The following is a 22,314-nucleotide window of genomic DNA, read 5'->3' as shown; positions in this document are numbered from 1 at the left end:
TTTTTCTGAACAGCCACATCCAACAAAGCCATGTTCTCAATCCAGATGGAGTCAGTGAAGCTCAGGAACTCAACTCTATGGACATCTGGATTAGAGGCAGAGATGATTTTTGTGCTCAATATTGTTCCCTGATATCAAAGGGATATATTTAGATAACCCCCCACTAGAAGGCGAAATAGGAGCTTTCCTTTCCCCCTTTTTTTTATTGAGAGAACTCTGCTGGTGTTAAGTTCCCCTCCCCATATTCCTAGTGAGTTTTTTCCCCTAATAGTTTAGGATTTTGTACTAAAAGTGAATTTTAAATATTGAAGGATAATGTGGGAGTTTCTGAAACTGAATAGGTAAACATATGCTGGGATTATCTTATTTAAGACATTCCTTGTTTGCCACAAAGGAATGAGAGGAATCCAAAAAATCTATTGCATTTAGCTGTAGCTGTGATAAATGCTAGAGGTCTCATAAATGGGCTGAAGGTATTTTATTCTATCCATTTGTCAGACTAATCACTGTCTTGTGAGAGGGGTTATTTCAGTAAAGAATGAAAGTCAGCTCTCAAGTGAAAAGGAAATGAATGATGTGAAGAGATACCTGACTCATAATTAACTCTGTTCGACAGGTGAGCGTGCACAGTGTTATATAATATTGTATGAACATAGTTTGAAGGCAGTGTATGGTGAGTCACAAATTCTGCATTCTAAAACTTTATAAGGCATTGCATGAAGTGATTTTTCTCCTCCTAGATGATGAATTACTTTGAGTAGCAAAAAACCACTTTTTTGTGTCATATCCTGCTGGTTGTTAAGTACAACTCTTGCATGCCTCCATCTCCCTTTGAGTCTCCAGATGACTCAAAAAAAAAAAAAAAAGGAATGAGAAACTGGAATAGTTTTTAAGAATCAGAATCCAAATTTCTCTCATATGTATTTCAGTAGCTCTTTTCTAGTAGCGTCCTTCCGCAGTGTGTATATTACTGTGTTCATTGAATTATTGTCACTGTTGATTTTAAAAGTCTTAAGGTTATTTCATAGACAAACAAATCATGCTGAGGTCAAAGCAAGTTTAATAACACTTCTTGTTGAATTCTAAAATATAAGAGGATTATTCTGCTTGAAAACTTGGCAGCTGTGAAGTGTTTTAATGAACAGAGCCTTATTTCTATGTGACTATTACAGCAAAGAGTGTTGGTGAATATACATGTTTTTACAGCAAGCAGAAATCTCTTGTGCAGACTTTTTGCACCTCTCTCTCTTTCAAATACATTTTTTCTCAAGGGTTGCAGCCTGGAGCTCATGGAATGATTTTGTAGTGCAAAGATGCCAAGCACTGTTTAGCAAGGAGTTTTCAAGTGCAAGTGCTCCCAGCTGCAGGATGTGTTCCTGTCCCTTTGCTCTGGCTGCTCTAACCAGAAAACCCTTCTGCTGTTCCCCAGCAATGCATGGCACCAAACCTGCCACAGAGAGTGGCACCCTGGGGTTGATCTTGCAGAATGCACAGGAAGGAGGAAAATGTGCATTTTGCCTCAGCACCTGCTCATCACCACCTTTATACTTCAGCTTTGCAGGGTGGGATTTGGGATGTCCTGGCCTCCAGAATCAATTCTGATCACAATAATAGCTGAAATTGTGCATGAGCAATAAGTGAAGGCAGTGAGATTTTGCAAGGTAAAAGAAACCATCTGCAATTGAACTTCTTATCTCTGATTATTGCTGACAGGATAAATGTTCCAAAAAGAGCAAGAACTGTTCCATTGTAGTTTTCTTATTTCATATATTGATAGGCTTCTAAAGCACACAGCAATTAGATAAATTGTCTACCAGTGCTCAGAGTGAGGGGCTGATGCAAATTTCCTAAGCCAGTCAAATGACAGGTAAGACAGAGACTGTTAGGCAGATCCTAGCAAAAATGGGTGTAATTTCTACCCTTGAAGAAGGCAAGACAGAAATCATCTTCAGCTGAACATATATATATATACAGAAAAAAAGCTTTGTATTTAGAACACAAAGGACAGTTCAGATGGTGCAGAATTGATTATGTACATGTTTTTGCATGAATTCTAAGCAAGGAGCTTGCCAGGTCCTGTGACAAAATATTGTAATTTATTGCCTCCCCACATTAAATAACCAGAAGGTGGTTTTTTTTGTAGATCTTTAAAATGTCTGTTGAATGTCACAGATTTCTAAATTGAAAAGGTTAAAAAAAAGCTTTTTGGAAGCTGACAGCATTGTGCAGAACACTTGTTTTTGCTCTTCTAATCAATATATACAATTTCTTAAAATCTGTCTGATATACTGTGAAGTATGCAGGTCAATTATTTAGAAGTTATAAAAAAATGTAGCACTGTCCCAAGCTTGATATTTTACTATGACTTGTATTTTTGCTGCATTTTTTGCCTTTCCCTTAGTAGAACATTGGTTTGTTACATTATATTTGTTATGTTATATTGGTCTTGTTATATTTGCCTTTCCCTTAGTAGAATATTGGTTTGTTATTAAGTGTTAGTCCTCTATATGTAAAATATGTCAACAAATACAAGTTGAATTTACAATTGAAACTGATAAGGCAACAAAACCAGTTATCAAATTACATATAAATAGTGTATTAAAATGTGTGAGGCAAAATAAACACTACAAAGTCAAAAGCTATGCTGTAAAGCTGAGACACCGTTTTTTCAAATGTTGCATATCACAGAAAACCCTACTTCTCTGCATTCTTCAAAAAGTCCCTTTATTCTTTTATCCCAAAGCAAGGACATAAATGAAATCCTTGCTGAACTAATAATGCAGCCAGGAAAAAAAAAATGGACATTTTGTTTAACCATTTGACATGCTCATAGAGATTAACTCAGTGCACAGGGCCTGGGGAACTAATCTAAAAAGCCCTCTGGGGGCTTTGGTTGGAGGGAAGAAAAACTGGCACAGCAGTAACTCCTGATGTGTCCTTTGCTGGTGAATGGCCTGTGACTCTCATGTTTTTCTTCCTGCAGTTCTGCACTGTGTTGGAAATGTTGCATCCCCAGGCTTGGATATGTCTCTGACCAAAGAGAAGTGTTCAGAGGAGAGAAGGAAGCTTAATGAGACTCAGTGCCTAGTCTGCTAAGTCTCCTTGTGTTGACCTCAGTCTAGTTATTGCTGTGAAGGAACAAGCTTTATATGATCAGGAACAAAGACACCGATGCCTTCTATGCTTTCTTTCTGAAAAAGAAACAAAATTAAAACCAGACAACATAATTTGGCCTCTGCTGGCACAAGATTTCTGAGCAGAATAGGAAAAAGGACCTTTTGCCATCCCGAGAACAAATGATTTTGTCCTCATTAATGAAATGGCAAAATGGACTTGCAGCAGAGGCAGAGCAGTTTTATTAAGGACCATTGAAAAGGCTGGAGGAGGATTGGGATGAGTGAGCCCAGCAGAGAAGTGCCCTACAGCTCCAGCTGAGCACCACTCACCTGCTTTGCTGGGAGCCATGGGACAGGATGGGGATGTGGCAGAGGGATGGAGGAGCAGGGGGCACCTCCCTCTAATGCAGGACAGGCTGCCCTCAGGGCACACTCCTGCACCTCTGGGCTGCTCCTGGGCTGGGCATCTTCTGTGCACTGAGGCAGCTGCACAGGGTGACACTGAGGGGGAAGATTGCTCAGCTGCACCAGGGGTTTTGAGTATTTGTTTTGCTCGTTTCCAAAATGAGTCCTGACTCGAAAGCTTTTTCAGCAGCTGCAGAAATCTACAGTCTTCAGCTCACAGCCCAGTCTGTCATTTTGTGTTACATCATGTACTATTCCAGGAGGTAGAGCTGCCTATGATTTCATAGCACAGTTGATTTTCTAGCTAAATTCCTCAAGGGACCTTAAAGGAAATGGAAACTCACAAATAAAATGAAGATATTAAAATATATTACTAACTCCAAAATGCAGCATTTATTTGGATTAATAAAATACAAAATTGTAATGAGCCTTTATACTGGATTTGATTTTGGTTCTGCAATGATTCAATAGGTTCCTACTTCCCAGTCTCACTTTGTCTTTACTTTGGGAAATATTTTTGTAGAAGAGGAGTTCCTCTCTGAGGGAGGTGATACTATGGAAGATCTCTAATTGTTCTTTACTGCTTTAAAGTTTTCTGGGCTACTGTGAGTCTATATAAAAGTTGTGATTTGGAGTTAAAGTCTAGCTTTCATCCTGAAATACCTTATTAGTTGGATAATTAATTACCCCAAGTTCCCCAAGTGGAACACAGATACCAAGCTATTGAAAGACAAAAATTGTTCATTTTTTAAATCCTGAAGGAACACTCCCAGCTCATTCTAAGGCCTGTATATACATTGTCTGGTCTTTCTGGACTAACTAAACTTTAGTGTAGATTGAATGGGTTCTCTCTGACATAGAGGTTTGACATACCTCTAAAAAACCTGGGGTTTGTCCCATTGTGCCAAATCAAGGAGTGTATGGTCTGTGCTGGAGAAAAAAATCCAGCCTAATTTAGTTCCAGATGCAGGCTGACTCTCTATGTAAAAATCTCTGTAGAAGTTAATATTTCCTCCTTTGCTGTTAAGAAAAGTGAATTATTTTAGAGTATCTCATCACAAACTGTTGCCTCAGGGCAGCCAAAAGTGGAGAATGTTGTGCTGAGAAGATGCAGGAATGCTTTAAGAGGGCATTGCCTACTGTGGGAATCAGAGAGCAACTGTTTGACTTCATGTTCTCATGAAGATTTTGTGACACTGTGTGCCAGTTCACTAACTTGGTCCTTCTTTAACTGGTACCTATTCTAAAATTATATTACTAAAAGCAAGCATTTTCTGTTAACTCAGTTGTTAAGCCTCTTCAGGCATAGCTGTGAATAAAATTAAGTTAGCTGATAGGTCAGTTTATCTTTTGAAAAGGACTTGAGGGTGCTGGTGGGTGAGAGGCTGGGCATGAACCACCAATGTCTGCTGGCAGCCCAGAAAACCAGCTGTGTCCTGGGCTTCACCAAAAGCAGTGTGGGCAGCAGGGAAGGGAGGGGATTCTGCCCCTCTGCTCCGTTCTGGTGAGACCCACCTGGAACACTGCATAGGAACACTGGGGCCATAGCATAGGAAGGATATGGACCTGCTGAAAACAGTCCAGAGGCCACCAAGATGAATTGAGGGGTGGAGCACCTTTGCTATAAGGAAAAGCTGAGAGAACTGGGGTTGTTCAGCCTGGAAAAGAGAAGGTTTTGGACTGTGACCTTCCAACACATGAAGGGAACTTACAGGAAAGATGGAGAGAGACTTAAGAGTGTGAGTTATAGGACAAGGGGGAATGCTTCACATAGAAAGTAGGTTTTGATTAGATATTAGGAAAAAGCTCTTTACTGTGAGTGTGGTGAGTACTGCCACATGTTTCCCAGAGAAGTTGTGGCTGCCCCATCCCAGAAGTGTTCAAAGTCAGATTGGATGGGGCTTGGAGCAACCTGGTCTGATGGAAGGTGTCCCTGCCCATGGCAGGGGTTTGGAACAAGATGCGCTTTAAGGTCCCTCCCAGTCTAGGCTGTTGTATGAAATGCTGCTCCTGATCTGAGCTGGGCTAGCGCTGTGTCCCGTGTCCATCACCAGCCGGGCTGTCCCGGCTGTTGCAGAGCTGGGGAGGCGCCGCTGGAGCGGGGAGCGCCCGGCCCGGGCCTGGCGGGGCCGCTGCCGCCACCGCGCGGCCCAGGCGCGTCAATGCCCGGGGGCTCCGCATGCCAAAGCCGGCTCCTATAAAAACCAGTTGGAGTTACAGTTATTCCTCCCTCTTTTTCGCCCCCCTCAGGCTTTGCAGCTGTTTCTGTTTCGGCTTTATGAGGTGACAAGCCAAACTGTCCAACAAAACATGGCTCATTGTCACTTACTACTGCCTGTGGCAGATGCTGGAAAGGTCACACCACTGCCTCCAGGTAGCACAGTGAATCCTCGTGTTTTAGTCCTTGAAGTTACCCCCTTTTGTCAGGGAAATGTTTATGTGCAGAGAGGAAATAACATGGGTCCTTCTTACTTGTGTTGGTAGATGCTGGAGCATGTCCAGAGAAGGGAAATTAAGATAGTTGAGGGGTATGGAACGTCAGTCTTAGGAGGAGCAGCTGCAGAGGCAGCTGAGAACTGCTTGGAGGAGTCTTAAGGAGACCTTATCACTCACCTGTCTGAAAGGAGGCTTTTCAAGCCAGGTGGGTGTTGGTCTCTCCTCCCAAGTAACAAGCAATAAGATGACAGCAAGTTGTGCCAGGGGAAGTTTAGATTGGATATTAGGAAAAAAAGTCTTCAACAAAACCCCACTGGAACAGGCTGCTCAGGGGGGTGGTGGAGTCACCATCCCTGGAAGGATTTCAAAACCAATTAGATGTAGTGCTTGGGGGCATGGTTCAGTGTGGACCTGGCAGTGCTCAGTTACCAGCTGGGCTCTCTGACCTCAAGGGTCCTTCCCAACCTGAATGGTTCTATGGTGCATGCTTCCTGCTCCTGAACTGTTTCTGTTTCCCTGTTTAGCTTATCTGTTAGTTTATCATGGGTTTTAATCCCCCCCAGGTCATCCACCTTTATAGAGATCAGCACAATCCATAACATAGTGGAAGTCTTTTTTAATTTCTGCCATCACCCTTTACTGCCACAAGAGCAAACTCCAGAGTCTGAGGTAGGACAATATTTTAGTTGCTTTTTCCATTTGATAACTGGAGAACTGCTTAAAGGAGAGGGGAATGGCAATGTTTCCTCCCCTCTAGCTACAATCAGTACTCTTCTATAACTCAAAATTTGTCCCTGCAATTGCTCAACACCAATTAGTTTCTTCTGGCTCTCCCCATTTCCCTATCTTTACAATGGGAAAACAATCCCGTTTTGTTTTTCTGGTGTTTTTTTTTCCTTCATTGGTTTGTGGCTTTATCACAGCATATACTCCTCTGCCACATACATCTACATCCATACATCATTTCTAGATTACATAAATAACGTTATTAGGAAAAATGACCAAATGGGGAAAAAAAAGCAGCCTGGGAAACTTTACTCTGAACATGGAAAGAATAAAGTGGTGGGTGAAATGGCTCAGGGGAGGAGGTTTCCTGCAGAAGGCAATTGATGGAGAGGTGGCTGCTTTGCATGAGGTTGAAGAATTTTGGTTGTTTCTCCAGATTCTCCGAAGACCCTGATTTAATCTGCTGCTGTTCATAGTCAGTCACTTAGAAGCTGTAATCAAGTAGGGCTCAAATACTTCCCTCCCCCATGCTCTTTGTAGCTGCTGCTGTTAGACAGGAAAAATCTAAGTTCAACTCTAGCATTGCTAAGAAAAACGTGACCTCTGAACTGGAAGTGCTGTGCTTCTGAAGGGAATGTTCTGTAACATAGAATATATCAATGCTTAAACAGTGATCCAAAATAGTCTGGAACTCTCCTGACTTACACTGAGTCCAAAGTCTTGCCTGTTTGGAAGGCTTTAATGCACTGTATTATAAAATCCAATCTGCTGCACTTAAATTGCATCTTGGTATTTGAGGTGGGCTTTATGTGGTGGGTTGTTTTGGGTTGGTTTTGTTGTTGTTTGGTTGGGGGGTTTTGGTTGTTTTTTTTTTTTTTGGTTGTGTGTGTTGGGTTTTTGTTTTTCCTTTTTTTTCCTCCACAGAATGAAGATCCTTTACCCTTCCTGCAGCGAATGTTTTCCCTACGTTCTGGTTGTGTTTCTCCTTAGATCAGGGAAGGCTGGTGGGTTTCCCTTAGTTTAGAAAGGGATTGGTGGAACTCGGAAGCTTTTCCAGCAATCTTAGAGAAACGGCGCTTGTTGAATGTTACCCCACCTCCTCCCGTGAGCCAGGCTGCAATTCTGGGCTGGCTTCGGAGGAACCGGGGCTGTAGCGTTGCGCCTCACGTTTGGCAGACTGAAGTTCTTGGCCATTCGCCCTTAGTCCCTTATGGGATGCCACCCTCCGTGCTGTGTCCCCTCAGTGTCCCGCCCTGTCGCCTGGTGTCCTCTCAGCGCTGGGGCGGTGCTGCCGTGTCCCCTCAGGGCAGGGCTGGGGCGGTGCTGCCGTATCCCCTCAGGGCAGGGCTGGGGCGGTGCTGCCACGTCCCCTCAGTGCGGGGCGGCGTCGCTGTGTCCCCTCAAGGCTAGGCTGGGGCGGCGCCACCGTGATCCCTCCAAGCTAGGCTGGGGCGTTGCCGCTGTGTCCCCTGAGGGCCGGGCCGGTGCCGCCGTGATCCCTCAGAGCCGGGCCGGCCGGCACCGCTGTGTCTCCTCAGGGCCGGGCCGGGCGGTACCGCCCCGCTGACGGGATCCGGCGCGACGGCGGCCGCGCCACTTCCTGGCGGCGGGAGCGGGGCGATGGCGGCGCAGGACGTGCTGGGCCAGACCGCCCGGCTGGCCTCGTCCAGCGCCCTGCTGCAGGTGCGGGGCCGCCCCTCCCTCCTTCCTCCTCCTCCTCCTCCTCCTCCTCCTCTTGCTGCTGCTGCTCGGCGGGGCGCCGCAGGTGCTTCCAGTGCGGCTTCTTTCACAGGTTCTGTTCCGGGTGCTCACCTTCGGGCTGAACGCCTTCACCCTCCGCTACCTGTCCCGGGAGCTCATCGGCGTGGTCAATGTCAGGTGAGGGGGATCAGGGGCGCCCGGCAGGGCTGTGGGGCAGAGCTTGTGCTGGTCTGTGCCCTGACACTGGCGGTGCTGTGCAGTCTATTCTTGGCCGTGCCACAGTGTTTGGTCATTTCATGCCTCCCCAGGTCTGTTTTGCCTGAAACACCGGTAGCACTGGCCTGGTTTTTGTGTTTAAACCATCGGTTTGCTGAGGACAAACTAGATACAATGTGCTTTTCCTATAGGATATACTTTGTATCGTCACATTTGGTCTGTGGCGTGTATTCTTGCCAGTTGAACTGTCACTCAAAATTACTTTCTCTCCGTTTTTATAAGCATGTTGGCACACCTGTTGGAATTTGTGTGTAAAAACTGTGATGCTACTGCATGAGGGATTTACAATTTATAGAAAAGAAATAATTTTTTTTTTTTTTGGTCCTTTTCTCCCCCTTTTTAGGCTGACTCTGCTGTACTCCACAGTTGTCTTCCTCGCCAGGGAGGCGTTTCGCAGAGCTTGTTTGAGTGGGAGTGCCAAGAGAAACTGGACCAAAACAATTAATCTCTTGTGGCTGACGTAAGATACCTTTAAAACTTTACTTCCTTAGAATGTCTCGTTTCTGCCTGGGAGCTCACAGAATGAGAGGAAGTGTTTATTTACTGAGGTAATTATTTCAGAAGCCTCAGTTATGTTTCTGATCTAGGACTGCTGTAGGAAGCTGCTCAAGTCTGGTGCTTTAGCATTTTTGGACTTGATTTCTTGTTGGAGCACGTGAGGAAGTTCATTGCCAAAAGTGCCATTTCTTCTGTTGCTTGAGTTTCATTTGGGCCAGAGCTGTTGAAGGAAAACTGTGTTGCACAAATGTGTAGCCCTTTGTTTTTTCTCCCTCTTCCTGCTCACTTTTGTGATTTTATTGCCCGATGTGAACTTGCAACGTAAATGTTTGGGTAGGAGAGATGCAAAAAGGTGGAAGAAAGAGTTGGAATGAAACAACAAGGAGGGGGAATGGGTTGGCTCTTTCAGCTGTGGTGCTGTTTATAGCAGAACAGCCTAAAGTCCACAGGGTGCTGCAACAAGCAATCACACATTGCTGTGTGATTAGGATAAAGTGGATTTTATGGCTTGTTTATCCCTCCTGTCTCCCTCTGTCAGCTCTAGCTGCTGTGTAGCTCCAACTGGGCTGGGAAGTAAATTTACCTGGCTGATATGGTTGAACACTATCTCTGCATGATAAAATAGGATTTTCCCACTGGGGCACCTGACTTTCCCTGGAATTGCCCATCTGTTAACTGATCTGGCCCAGGAGAATGAGGGGTTATGTGTGGTCATCTGCATCCAGGCATAAAGCAGAGGGATTGTCCCTGTCAGGGAGGGGTCTAATGCTAATATTTAAAATGTGTTGTTTCTGTTCTCTAACTGTACTATAGTCAGCTTTCTGCTGTGTGGTGGCCTTTCAAGTGAGCATTAAATGACAGAGAGGACATTGACTGTGTGCATCTTTTTTGTTTTAAACTTTTCCTTGTAGAGAAGCATAACTTCAAATGAAGGTTACCTTCAGTGGAGCATCTGAATATGTCTTAGGAGCTTGATGTCAAATATCTTAGGGGGCTGATAGTGTGAAGGTCAAAGAGCTCTTGCTCCAATGATGTAAAACTTCATGGACTCTGCTAGAAGCTCTGTGTTTCTGGAGCAGTGTCAGCAGAACAGGATGTGCAGGCTGATGTGGGATCAGAATTGTTTGGTCCTAAGGCACAAAAATGCAGATATTTAACCTTATAGGTCTGGAGTAGGAAATGGACAACTGAGAAAAATGTTTTCTGTGTCTTGCAGAGTGCTTTAAGGGTGTTCATTACAAAGGAAAATATTCATTCTTGGTATAGTAACAACAGGAATTAATTCCTCGGGGCCTTTTTTGTATAATCATTGTGGCCATGTGTGATATTGTAATCTAATTTTCTTTTTTTCTCCCTTGTTTTGTTTTGTTTTTATTTGGTTTTTTGTTTTGTTTTTGTTTTTCTTTTGGTTTTTGTTTTGTTTGTTTGTTCCTTTGTTTTTTTTTGTTTCTGCTGAAGTTACATTTCCATTAATTAGTTTTTATGTTAACTTTTTAGAGTCCCCCTTGGTGTCTTTTGGTCTCTTATCTTGGGCTTAGTCTGGCTACACTTGCTTGAAGTACCTGACCCTTCTGTGGTTCCTCACTATCAGGCTGGTGTAGTGGCATTTGGTCTTTCTGCCATTATTGAACTCCTGGGAGAGCCACTCTGGGTTTTAGCACAAGCTCATTTGTTTGTGAGACTTAAGGTTAGTAAAGTCTGTGAGGTGTGTGCATGTGGGGGGAATCTTTGTTGAAATTACTGACTTAGACCTTTGTATATTCAAGCATCTAAAAACCCCTGTGAGTACTGTTTAGCACTGCATGGCCTGGTTTGTAACATACCCAGCAATTTGTACCCATTAAAGCAAGCAAGTTGGTTTATTTAGACATTATTACCTTCAAGATCCTTAAATCCTGAAACATAGGTTTTGATTGGAGGGAGAGACACACTGCTTCCACAATTCTACACGAAATATTGAGACTATGAGAGTCTCAAACAAAATTTTCTCCCTTATGTCCCATTCAAAGGACTGGGAAAATAAAATGGAGGAACTGTGAAATGCTAGAATAGAAGACTTACAGAGCAATGACAATCTAAGCTGGCCAGCTCAGCAGAAAGAAAACTGCCATAAAGTCACACTGACTTTGAACATCTTACATTCCTACATCAATTCTGTGCATTAAACATATATATATATATTTTTTAAGTTTGTGTATGTGGTTAGGTTGCCAGAAAATAACCCTTCTCTGTTTTGTGTTTCCTCAAGGTAATTGCTGAAAGCCTTTCAGTAGTGTCAAAATGCATTTTGACAGTTACTTTAGTAATCCTTTATCCTCAATGGGGCCTTTACATTTTTTCCTTGGCTCAGGTAAGTTCCCTTTGTTCTCTCTCAGCTGAATTTTAATTTTCCTTTGACATTTAGCCTGCTGAAGAACTTTGGGGAGCTGAGAGAAAAAGCTCCTGGGAGGTTTAAGATTTAGAATTTATATTTGGTATTTTCCTGACACTCATTATTGACTCAGTGCTTTGATATTGATTTAAAGGGAGGTAGAAGGGAGCACCTTCCCTCTGTGAAGGCACATCTTGCAAATAAGGTTGTGTTATTCTAATCACACAGAACTTTATCAGCCTGTACCACCAACCTGCATAACTTTATCAGAAAGTGCTAATCAAGTGCAGTTAATTCAGGTTAAAACTTTTTCTTGATGACAATGAAGGAGGGATAATTTTTTTCCTTCAGTTCTTGCCCTGGCTGTTGTAGATCACTTGTAATTGATGGAAATTGGAAATGTTCTATGAAATAAGAGGTGTAGGCAGTAGCTGCTCTGTCAGCTTGATTTTTGATTGAGTAATTGCTTTATAATTGGACCTTCAATGTTCTATAAATGATTAATAAAGCATGAAAATTAGCAAAGATCTATGATAACCTGCAGGTTAAAAAAAGATAAAAGGATCAACACCATTCTTAAGAACTGTTCAAATCCTTACCTAGTTTTAATATTTGGTAGCATAAAAACTACTTACATTTTCTTCTCACTGCATTTTCACCTGGTATATAATTCTGCATTTCTAAGTTAATTTTGTTTCACTGTTTTTCTTCTCTCCTTCCTGATCTTCCCAGCTTTTATATGTCAGTGTTCTGGTAATGTGCTATGTAATTTATTTTGTGATGTTTCTGGGATCTCCTGAAGCCACAAAGAAGTCATTTCCAGTTTCTAGAGTGAAAGCTCTATTACCTAGCTTTGTGGAGGATGAGGTAAGTTGTGCAATTTGTTTCTTGGTTTTCTTCTTAAAATCTCACATGAGGGCACTTTGAATGTTGCTTTTAGACTGGGGACTTAATTGAGTGGTTTTGGGGTTATTTTTGCACTATGGAAGATATGATAGATTAAGTAAAAATATTGCATAGAAATTGTGTTTGAAGTTTGTATTAGTAAAATTCTTGTCAGAAAAAAATCATTAAACTTGAACTCTTAGTGGTTTGGGGTTTGTTGTTGCTGACATGATTTGTGCAAAATGTTAGTAGATATTAACTGGAGATAGACCCTCTGCACTGTGCAGGGGAATGATCACTGGATCATCACTATCACTGGATCTGAGGCAGAAAACAAACCAGAAACATATAACAGTGGATTCTTTGATACTTTGATCTCTGCACAAAATAACCATGGTTTTCCACAGCATCCTAGAAACACTCAAATATCAGTCAAACAAAAATGTAGCCAAGAAAGAAATGAAAAGACTCATTGAGGAAGACAACATTTAGGATAAGATTTACAGATTGGAAATATAAAGGTTCTTGTTTGCAAGTCTTATAAGGACAGTTTGAAGAGCAGTAAACAATTCATATCTTCAGTGAGGGTGGAAGTTGTACTGGCACCTTAAACACCCTGGGTGTTTTTTTCCTAACTCTAACCTTGATTGCTGTTTTCTGTAGAATGCTCTTATGAGTACTTTGTCTGCAGCAACAGCACTTTTCAACAAGGGAATCAGTTTTTGCCAGACCAGTGATGATGGTGCTTGAATTCAGCAATACTTTACATTAGTGGTTAGTAACTGTGGCATTGTGGTTTCCTCAGCACTGCAGTCAGAGCTACCCTGCAGTGTTGCAGTGCCTTGCTGTTTTCTATTTCTACTTTATAATGTCAATCACCTTTGTTACATTTCAATTTTCTTTTTTTGCAGACCTTTGTGAACTGGAAGGAAGCACGCCTGACTTGGAGTTTCTTCAAACAATCCTTCTTGAAACAGATTTTGACAGAGGGTGAGGCTTGACAGAGAAGTGTGAGGGAAGAGGGCTCATGAAAACCATTTGCAAAATTGACTTAAAGTTTCAGAAAGCTTGGGTGGGGGGAGATGAGGCAGATGATTGCCAACCTGAATGGACTTTTTGAAGGTTTTCAGAACTGGGTGCTGTCCCATTTGACTTTGTCTCTTGAATACTTGATATTGGAAGGACCTGAGCAAGTATTGGGAAAGATTTAGGGGCTTGTTCTGAAGTTCTTTATTTTGAACTTACAGGTGAACGATATGTGATGACTTTTTTGAACGTGTTAAATTTTGGAGATCAGGGTAAGTGTGATGGTGTTGTGGAATGGTGACAGAGTTTTCTTAGTCACTGCTCTTCATGTGGTTCTGAAAATGACTTAAAGTCTTTGAAGATAGCTTGAAAATCTGAGAATGTTTCAAAGCCTTTGAGCTGTATTTCGGGGAATGTTTAATATAAACTTTAATTTAAGATAATAGAATTATAGAATAGCCTGGATCAGAAACAACCTTCAAGATTATGTAGTTCCAGCCCCCTGCCATGGATGTTCATGAGATGTTTATCTTTCTCTTCTCCTGTGTCTGTAAATCCTTACATTCCTGTTCTTATTCAGTGAACTTTATCAGAATCCTCTAAATTGCTCTACAGCTAGAATTTGAAGTGTGGTTTGGTGCTGTTCTAGATTTACTTCTGTCTAGTTGGTGCTTTTGCCTTACCTTTGCATAAACCTTGCAGTTTTAAGATGTAGCTGCTTGACTGTCAGAATTTTTAGAGAATACTGCTTCAATGTTGCACTAAATACCACTTGTTTTCTCTTTTTTTGGAGTGTTAAATTAGAATTCATGTTATTACAGACTTGGAATTAAAATATATCTAAAACTCTGAGATTGCTTTTTTTTTTAAGGTGTCTATGATATTGTGAATAACCTTGGCTCACTGGTGGCCAGGTTTATCTTTTTGCCAATTGAGGAAAGCTTTTATGTATTTTTTGCTAAAGTGTTGGAAAGAGGGAAGACTGTAAAGGATCAGAAGCAGGTATGTTTATTTGGATTAGTTACATGTCAAGTGCTTGATTTTTGTTACAGATAAATTGCATCACAGAAGTATGACAGAAATGTGTGTTTAAATTTGATTGTTGAGACTGTTAAAATTGAAAAGTGGAGAATAAAAATGTTGAGTCAGACTGGACCAAAATGAAAAGTGAATAGGTTAAAAGCTAATGAAATAGAAATGAAAATCTGCAGTAGCATTGTGCTGCCTTGCATCAATAAAGGTAACCTCAGCTGCTCCAAACAGTGTGATGGAAAGCCTTCTCTGCTGTGTACTTCCAAATATAGCAAACCATTATTTAAATCATGAAATCTATTAAATAAGTACTATCTGGAAGTAATTTATTTACTTAAACATATCAATAGCTGTTAAATAATGTTTCTGAAGAGTGCAGCTTTGGGAAGAAAAGAATTGGCTTTTTCTTGTGTGTTTGGGTTATATGAGGAGGATTAATGAGTAAGAGCTTTGTTCCACAGAGTAATATTCTTGATCACTCATGAGGGTCAGCCTGTAGCAGTCCTGCTAATTGCACATCAGCACACAATTAAATCCTGTGCTTCAGGTCTGTGGTGGGCTAAGGGAGGTGTCTGTGTGTGTATATTTGGTATAAAACCTACCTGGTGTGTAGAACTGAAAACATGGTGGAATAATAAATCTGTAAAAAGCATTACCAAGTTAAGAGCATGTGTGTGGATAATTAAATAACAAAGGATAAGTTTCACACCTTTTTATATGATGCAAACTGATTTGTTTCTCTTAAGGAGTGTTTCTGCACAAGAGTGGCTATTATTACATTGATTTTGGTTCATTTGATTTGCTATGTTTTTTTCAGGATGATGTTGCTATGGCTGCAAATGTATTGGAATTGCTGCTGAAACTTGTGCTCCTGATTGGCCTCACCATCACCGTTTTTGGCTATGCCTATTCTCAGCTGGCTCTGGATATTTATGGAGGCTCAATGCTCAGTTCTGGAACAGGTAAAGATTTATAGACCTGGCAAAAAACCACCACTCTTTAGAAAAAAAAACCCTACAGCTATTATGAATCTTTTATAAATCAGCAGTTTATGTTTTTTCCTGTGAAACTGCTGTTGAAATCTGTGATTTAGCTCATCAGAACCCTTTGCCTTGCTTATTTGTGTTCTTGTCAAGATACCTAGACAGGAAACTTGCTCAAATGAACTTAAGTTTCCATTATTAGTATTAACATTACAAATTCTATCTCTTGGTATCACTGCCTGTAAAAACAAAGTGCTTTGATAAAAGAAATCATTGACTATTTCTCTTTCTAATGTGTTTTTTAGGTCCAGATCTCCTGCGGTGTTACTCGTTGTACGTCCTGTTTCTTGCTGTCAATGGGGTAACAGAATGTTTTACATTTGCCTTAATGTGCAAAGAGGAAGTGGACAGGTAGGAAACAGTGTCTCCAAAATGTTCCTGTGAATTTATTTGTGCTGACCTTAAAAAGGACCTGGTGCTTTTGCACAAAATAATATCCTGCCCCATAGAAAAGCAACTCCTTGCTAGGCTGTGTCCATTTAGATTTAGATGTAGGTTTAGCAAAAGTTGAAAAGTTTGGATAAAAAAGGTCAGAAACTAAGAAATAAAGATTGTTAATTTAGCTTTAGGCACATCATAACTGGTAAAGGAATTTAAATGTGTGTTTTCTGCACAGATGAGCTCGAAGTTACACTTTTTAAGACAAACACTTGACTCATTAAAAGTTTGCAACTATTGACATTTTTCATGTACAGGTACTGGACATACACTTAGGAGTGACCCAAGCTGTGGGTGTGAATCCAGGGGTTTACTGCTTTGTAGGAGATTGGACTAGGTGACCTCTGAGAGCCCTTCCAGCCTGAATTATTTCCTGGCTCTGTGTTTAGACTGTCCCTAATGTGGCCCTTTCAAATTAATTTATTTTTCACAATCAAAGTAGGAGCTTTTTTGACTCAGTAAGGACTGCTTTCACCACCCCTTTAAAATGTGCACTCATTTTTCAGGTCACTGTTTATAACAGAAATGAAATAAAGTGTTGATTTGTTCTTGAGCATTCATTTTCTTTAATACATTCCTAACATAAAATAGCAAAAAATGCACAAGCTTTTACATTACTAATAATTGTTATTAAATTTGATTTTCTGCAATGAGTGCACAACTGATTAGTGTAATAGAATTTCGTTCACATAATGTAGTTCTTGGTTTATTTTGGTTGATGTATTTTCTATTCTTTCAAATGATTTTTTTTATCCTCTCATTTCTCAAGTTTATTTTCACTAGAAGATGGTAAGAGAAATTCTGTTACTGATGTTAGAAAATAAAAGATCATTAGTAAATGAATGAATGCTGGAACTGCATGCATTGTCAAATTATTTCTTCTTTTTGTTTTTTTTTTTTTTTTTCCCCTAGGTACAATTTTGTTATGCTGGCCTTGTCTTTCATATTTCTGTGCATCTCTTATTTCCTGACCCACTGGTACGGCAGTGTGGGCTTTATCCTTGCTAACTGCTTCAACATGGGCATCAGAATAGCTCACAGCACCCACTACATCCATCACTACTTCAGAGAGAGCTCCCACAGACCCCTCTCAGGCCTGCTGCCCTCCCCAGCTCTGCTGCTGGTTTACACCCTCAGTGCTGGGGTCACTGCTTTCTCAGAGGTGAGCTCCTTCCTCCCTGCTCTCACTGACCATGCTGCTGGCAGGTGCCTTTTGTGTCCACAAAAAGGGGAGTGCCATCAGGAAAAGAGGCTTTTGAGGGTAGGCTGGGAGATTTGCATTACAGAAAGGCAAGATATGTTGTTAAGAGATTCTTTGTATTAATGTTCTCTGCCACCTGTACAAGGTGGATCTGAAAAGTAAAATAAAATTTAACACATTTCTGCTGTGTGTAGTTAACCCATGTTCTTACTTATTAATAATGGAAATTTTGCAGTGGCACCAAGAAATTGGCATTAAAAATTCTGTAATAAAAGCAAGTAATAACCAAAGCTAGAAGAAAACCAAAAATTGCTAAGAGCATGTTTAGCACATTTATTCAGTACAAGATGCTAATTGTGCAGGCTGATTATTAAGGGGATTGGAGCTTTTCAATGAACAAAAATTTGACAGCTTGAAAAGCCATTATGCCTGAGAAAGGAGAAGTTTGTATTTTGGAGTGGGAGATTGCCAGTTTTGTTAGAAAATAGCCTGATATGTTGCTGTACAGTAGCAGACTTGCCTGATAGCACCAGCAGGGTTTTATGTCATTGCAGTTAACACATTTTGCATGCCAGATAACAGCAGCTTCCTCATTTAGCAGATATCTACTGATATTTTTTGCTGAACTTAAGAACTTAAGAAAGCAAATGTTGTGACTCCTGGAGGTGATTTATTGCAGGGTCAGTGCACGTGCACAACCGCGCTTGGCTTGATGGTGACGTTGTTGTGTTGGACAGAGGTGTTGGACCTCATTTCTTGTTGTGACAGTAAATGCACTTTGTGCTGACTGGTTTTCCTGCCATGCCTTGTTTTCTCTGTTGTAGGTGTGGTTCTGCTGTGACAAGGGCTGGATGGCCAGGCTGATCCACATCAGCACAGGTGCCCTGTGCCTTGCAGCCACCCTGGTGACGATGTTCTGCACAGAGACCAAGCTCGTCCACTTTGTCAGGAGCCAGTTCCTCTCCCGCTATCTGAAGAAAGGAACATGACCTGCTCCTGTGCAGAACAGTTCTTGTATGTGCTTGGAGTAAAGGGCTGTGGTTTTTTTCCACAAGATCTGTATGGAAAAAAGGTTTCCACATGTATTTGGAAGCATTGATAAGGGAGTGGCAATGTTGACACCTGCCGCATGAATATTATTTTGTCTTCTGAACTGGTCAGTACAGCAAAAGAGAAGTGAATCATTTTCTCTTTATGCATCATTCTTGTCTAAGCTTTTCTTCAAGCAGCCTCTGAAGATCTCAGCTGACCCCCTGACAACCTGGTTGACAGACTGTGTGTAGAGGGCTCCCCATCCTGCCACTGGACAGTGTGGGAAGGCCTGACTTGGTTTAGAGGGCTCTTATTTGGCATGGGTGCTGCTTAAGTAGGGAGATGATCAGGGGAAAAAACCTCCAACCAACCACAACAATGAATGCCATAAAACAGCACCAGTGTGAGTGTTGTGGAGCAGAACACAGTGTGGTGCAGGGGGATTGAGCTGTCACTGTTTGAAGTGCAAAGTGGGGAACAGAAGATCCTGACGTTTACAAGTAAATTAATGGAATACGCAGCGTGTGTCCCTGCTGGCTCTGTGAGATTATTTCATTCAGCAGATCCTTCATGTCTGAGGGCATTGATTAACTTGTCAGAAATACCCTGAAGCCTTAGCTGGAAGAGGTTTTGGGCATTGTCTGCAGAAGGTGTTGAGTACAATCACTGATGGTGCAGTTCATAAGGTTACTCATAAAACTTCTTACTTTCATTCCATTGTTTTTTGGGTTTGTCTGAGATTTTAAACGCCAGCATGAACAAATTTATCTCAATAAAAATTATTTTGTCTGTACAACTGAATGTTAAATATATTTAATAAGATTTTTTACAAGGAATTATGCATATCAAAGATGTCTTCATTGGATAGTAAATACTTCCTTTTGTTCCAATGTTTTCATCATATCTTGTTTCTTTACTTGTTCTATCTCAACCTCTGTATTGCTTTTTTTTAATTGATGAAAATTTGACATTCAGAAGTTCTAAAATTCCATGTAAGGCTGCTGGTTTAGGTGTACTGATGGCATATTGTATTGCTGGTCTAAGATCTGAACTGGGCAGTTTCAGAAGGTACAAGTGGCAGGTTTATAGTCATCAATGTTCCCTTTGCAGCTTTTGGATGTACCAGAAAATGTCAAGGTGTGAAAAATGTGTCCTCAGACTTGTGCAGTTGAAAGCTTTTAGTTTAATTATGTAGCAGCTCTGCAGATCCTCAGATTGCTTAAAAAAACCCTCACTGCAGTGGCATTGTGGAGTTCATTCTGGGGACCTCAGTGCCCAGGCTGAAATCTTTCTAGTGTTAGCTTGTAGTTAGAAATATTTTCTAAACTCTGGTGATTCCCTTTTGGAAAGCATTGCCAAAGATGCTTTCCATGAGAATTTGGTGATTGAAAAATGATCATAGAGGAGCCAAAATGTGACAGTGAAGCGCAGGAAGTGGCCTTGCACAGCCAAGGGCAGTTGTCTCCATTGCCTGGAAGGAGTAGATGCAGTCTTGCTGATTCTTCTTACACTGTTTTGAAATCTGTCAAAATGAAACAAACTCTACATTATTCTGTCCTCTTAATTAAGTTCAGTAGTTCTTTGCCTTTTACATTTTTCTCTTCTGAATGGTCCTACACCTTTTTTTCCTTTTTTCTGTCTTGTGTGGAGTTAGTTATGGAGTACAATTTCAAATATTGCAGAGAGTTGAAACTTCTTTATTGTGAATGGTCAATGCTTACAACAGTTGCTTCTCCTTTACTTGTTGGTTGTAAAAAATCAAGGCAATTGAAGCTATGGACTGTATTTCAAAGTGTTTTTCTTTATGCCTTTGGCATCCTGCTGTGCTAATATCTCAAACTGTACAGTGAATTTTTATAACTCCTTGGAATGAGAAATTTTGTGCAGCCCTGCACTTAAAGTGCTTTGGGGGTGGAAGAACTTCTCCTACCAAATTGAAGCCTGAAGTCATTCTGCCTTGTCTGTTCTTCCAGCCCCAGCTGTACACTGATATTACTTCTGCTTGTAATCTCATAAGTAGGGTAATGTGAGGAGTTCTTCTTCAGTGATGTGACCTGTGTAGTCTCATAAATATTATTTAATATAAATGAATTATTTAATATAATATGAACTAATTTAGAGACAAGTTACATTTTTATACCACTTTGTGTTATGTCATATTGGAAATATGATTTTTTTCTTATTTCATATTGGCAAAAATCACATCTCAAATGCCATTTTCTATGAATCAGGAAGATATTTAAGGTGACTTAATGACTGCTCATTAGCAAATTAAGGACACATTCCTCATTTAAACATCATCAGCAGGCAGCTTAGTGATGGTTGACTGGTGTTTGTGATACTGGATGTTTTATTTTTAATGTTTCATGTAGCAGGAAACTGCAAGGACAGACAGGAAGTAGAGACCTATGGAACTCTGCTGGTTTCTTATTTATCAGTGGGATCCTTAATGTCAGAGCTGTTAATTGCTTTATTGCTAAAGCAGCAAACTCAAACTCAGGGACAAAGTTGAGATTGAACTTGACCACGTTTCCCTTTTGTTTCAGCCCCATTCATCAGTCAAAAGCACAACTGTCTGAAGTGTCATGAAGCTGTTTTGCAGTGTTCTGAAATCTTTTAGTTTCGGCCAAAGGGCAATGAAACATTTTCTTTGGTGGAAAAGGTTATGATTTCGTGCTTTGTGGTGCATTTTTCTTATTTGTTGGATGAATGATTTTCAAGGTAACACTAAATAAAGTTTATTTCCTTTATATTTTGTTTTTGTCTTCCACTTGATGATTATTGGAGTTTTATTTGTATCATTGGTACAGCTGATGCTTGAATTTGGTTGGATTTTCTAGGATATTTTATGTGTAAATTCAATTATCAACATACACATCATTTCCTAACACACACACAGATAAAATTTTTAGTTTTGTGAGAAGTGGCATCATTATAGTAAATTTTTCTCTCTTTGTTTCTGTCAAATTGTTTGTATGAATTGGAATGGCCAAGTTCCTTTGTTTGCTTTTACAATGCATTGTGATAAAAACTGATTCAGTGGCCAGGAATAAATCTGTTATTTAATGAAATTTTTTAGCTGAATTAGTTTGTGAATAGAAATGCTGCTATTGGGAACTAACCAATTTCCTAGTTGTTCAATTGTTTGATTTTCCCCTAGGGCTGTAAATGTTTTATTTATAAAAAAGTAAGGGAGGAGGAGCCACTTTTTAGGCAAAGAAATGAGAATTTGAAGCTTTGCCTAAATGGTTAATCTGCTTTAGCAGGCACAAAAGATAATAGATAAAAGTTGGAATGTTGACCACAATTGAGCACCTATAAAGGGTGTTGGCTTCTTAGTTCATGTGAAGGATTGTGTGAGTGCCGTGAGGTCAGTCCTATAATTCCTTGGATCCTGAACAGTCCTTCTATCTATACTTTGAAATTGTTTTTGTGGACTTCATATTGCTGTCTGAACATCATACTTTTTTTTTTTTTTTGTGGTTTAATTGCCTGATTTTAAAGATAATGCCAAAGAGAGGAGATCTGAGGATTTTTGAACCATATCAGTGCTTCAAGAGATGTGCTGATCTGTAGCGGTTTTGTTCAGCACAAAATGCACAACTCATCTGCGTTCTGAGGCTGCTGTGGAAATGGAGCTGGTTTTCAATACAAGCTGAAATGAAGTTTGGAGCTGTGCACATGTGATGTACAGCTGGGCCCTGCTCAAAAGTGTGAGCAGCTGGGGATCTAAAGAAAACTGATAGGAAGTGCTTATCTCTGCTTCACTTTGGATTGCTTCCATGGAAAGATGTGTGTTCTCTGGTTTCTGGTCTGAGCTGTGCTTCATGCACTGCCTTGCTGGATCTGGGAGGAGGAGTGACCCCTTTTCAGTGGGGTCTGTCACTGCACACCCCTGTAGGGAGCTCTGTTTGTGGGATGGGGTGAGTGTGTGCCCTCTGTGCACACACTCTGGATTTTCTGGGAGCTGTGGGGAAAGGTGAAACACCTCTGCGTTTTCCTTTGTCAGACTTCCTGGTTGGATGTGGTAAGTGAGCCTCTGGAAAGGTTTTGTGAATCATGGATAATGTGTTTGGCATCATTTCTCTCCAGACTTCTGTGCCATCCCGCTGAACTGAGAAAGTGGCA

The 22,314-nt window shown here is 40.9% G+C and overlaps 1 protein-coding gene across 1 annotated transcript; it reads left to right on the top strand.

Annotated features, from left to right (window-relative positions):
- Positions 1 to 8,295: 8,295 nt before the first annotated feature.
- RFT1 (RFT1 homolog) lies at positions 8,296 to 18,454 on the top strand. Its single transcript, XM_054281100.1, has 13 exons — positions 8,296 to 8,366; positions 8,476 to 8,561; positions 9,004 to 9,120; positions 10,656 to 10,845; positions 11,407 to 11,508; positions 12,262 to 12,396; positions 13,326 to 13,404; positions 13,662 to 13,712; positions 14,312 to 14,442; positions 15,290 to 15,434; positions 15,761 to 15,866; positions 16,866 to 17,115; positions 17,979 to 18,454. Exons 1-13 carry the CDS (start codon positions 8,304 to 8,306, stop codon positions 18,141 to 18,143), a joined length of 1,620 nt encoding a protein of 539 aa, XP_054137075.1. The 5' UTR covers positions 8,296 to 8,303; the 3' UTR covers positions 18,144 to 18,454.
- Positions 18,455 to 22,314: the final 3,860 nt, after the last annotated feature.

The sequence above is a fragment of the Melozone crissalis genome, unplaced genomic scaffold, assembly GCF_028551555.1.
Source record: "Melozone crissalis strain CALT ecotype California unplaced genomic scaffold, PUWL_Pcris_2 ptg000029l_1, whole genome shotgun sequence".
Classification (NCBI taxonomy): Eukaryota; Metazoa; Chordata; class Aves; order Passeriformes; family Passerellidae; genus Melozone; species Melozone crissalis.
The sequence above is the reverse complement of the archived record's forward strand: the minus strand, read 5'-3'. Positions and strand labels throughout refer to the sequence as shown.

Bases quoted from the DNA above. Each gene is read 5' to 3' on its own strand.
- RFT1 (XM_054281100.1), top strand. From the start codon at position 8,304: ATGGCGGCGCAGGACGTGCTGGGCCAGACCGCCCGGCTGGCCTCGTCC. The intron at 9,121-10,655 runs GTAAGATACCTT...TTAACTTTTTAG, and splicing joins ATTAATCTCTTGTGGCTGAC to AGTCCCCCTTGGTGTCTTTT. The intron at 14,443-15,289 runs GTATGTTTATTT...TGTTTTTTTCAG, and splicing joins CTGTAAAGGATCAGAAGCAG to GATGATGTTGCTATGGCTGC.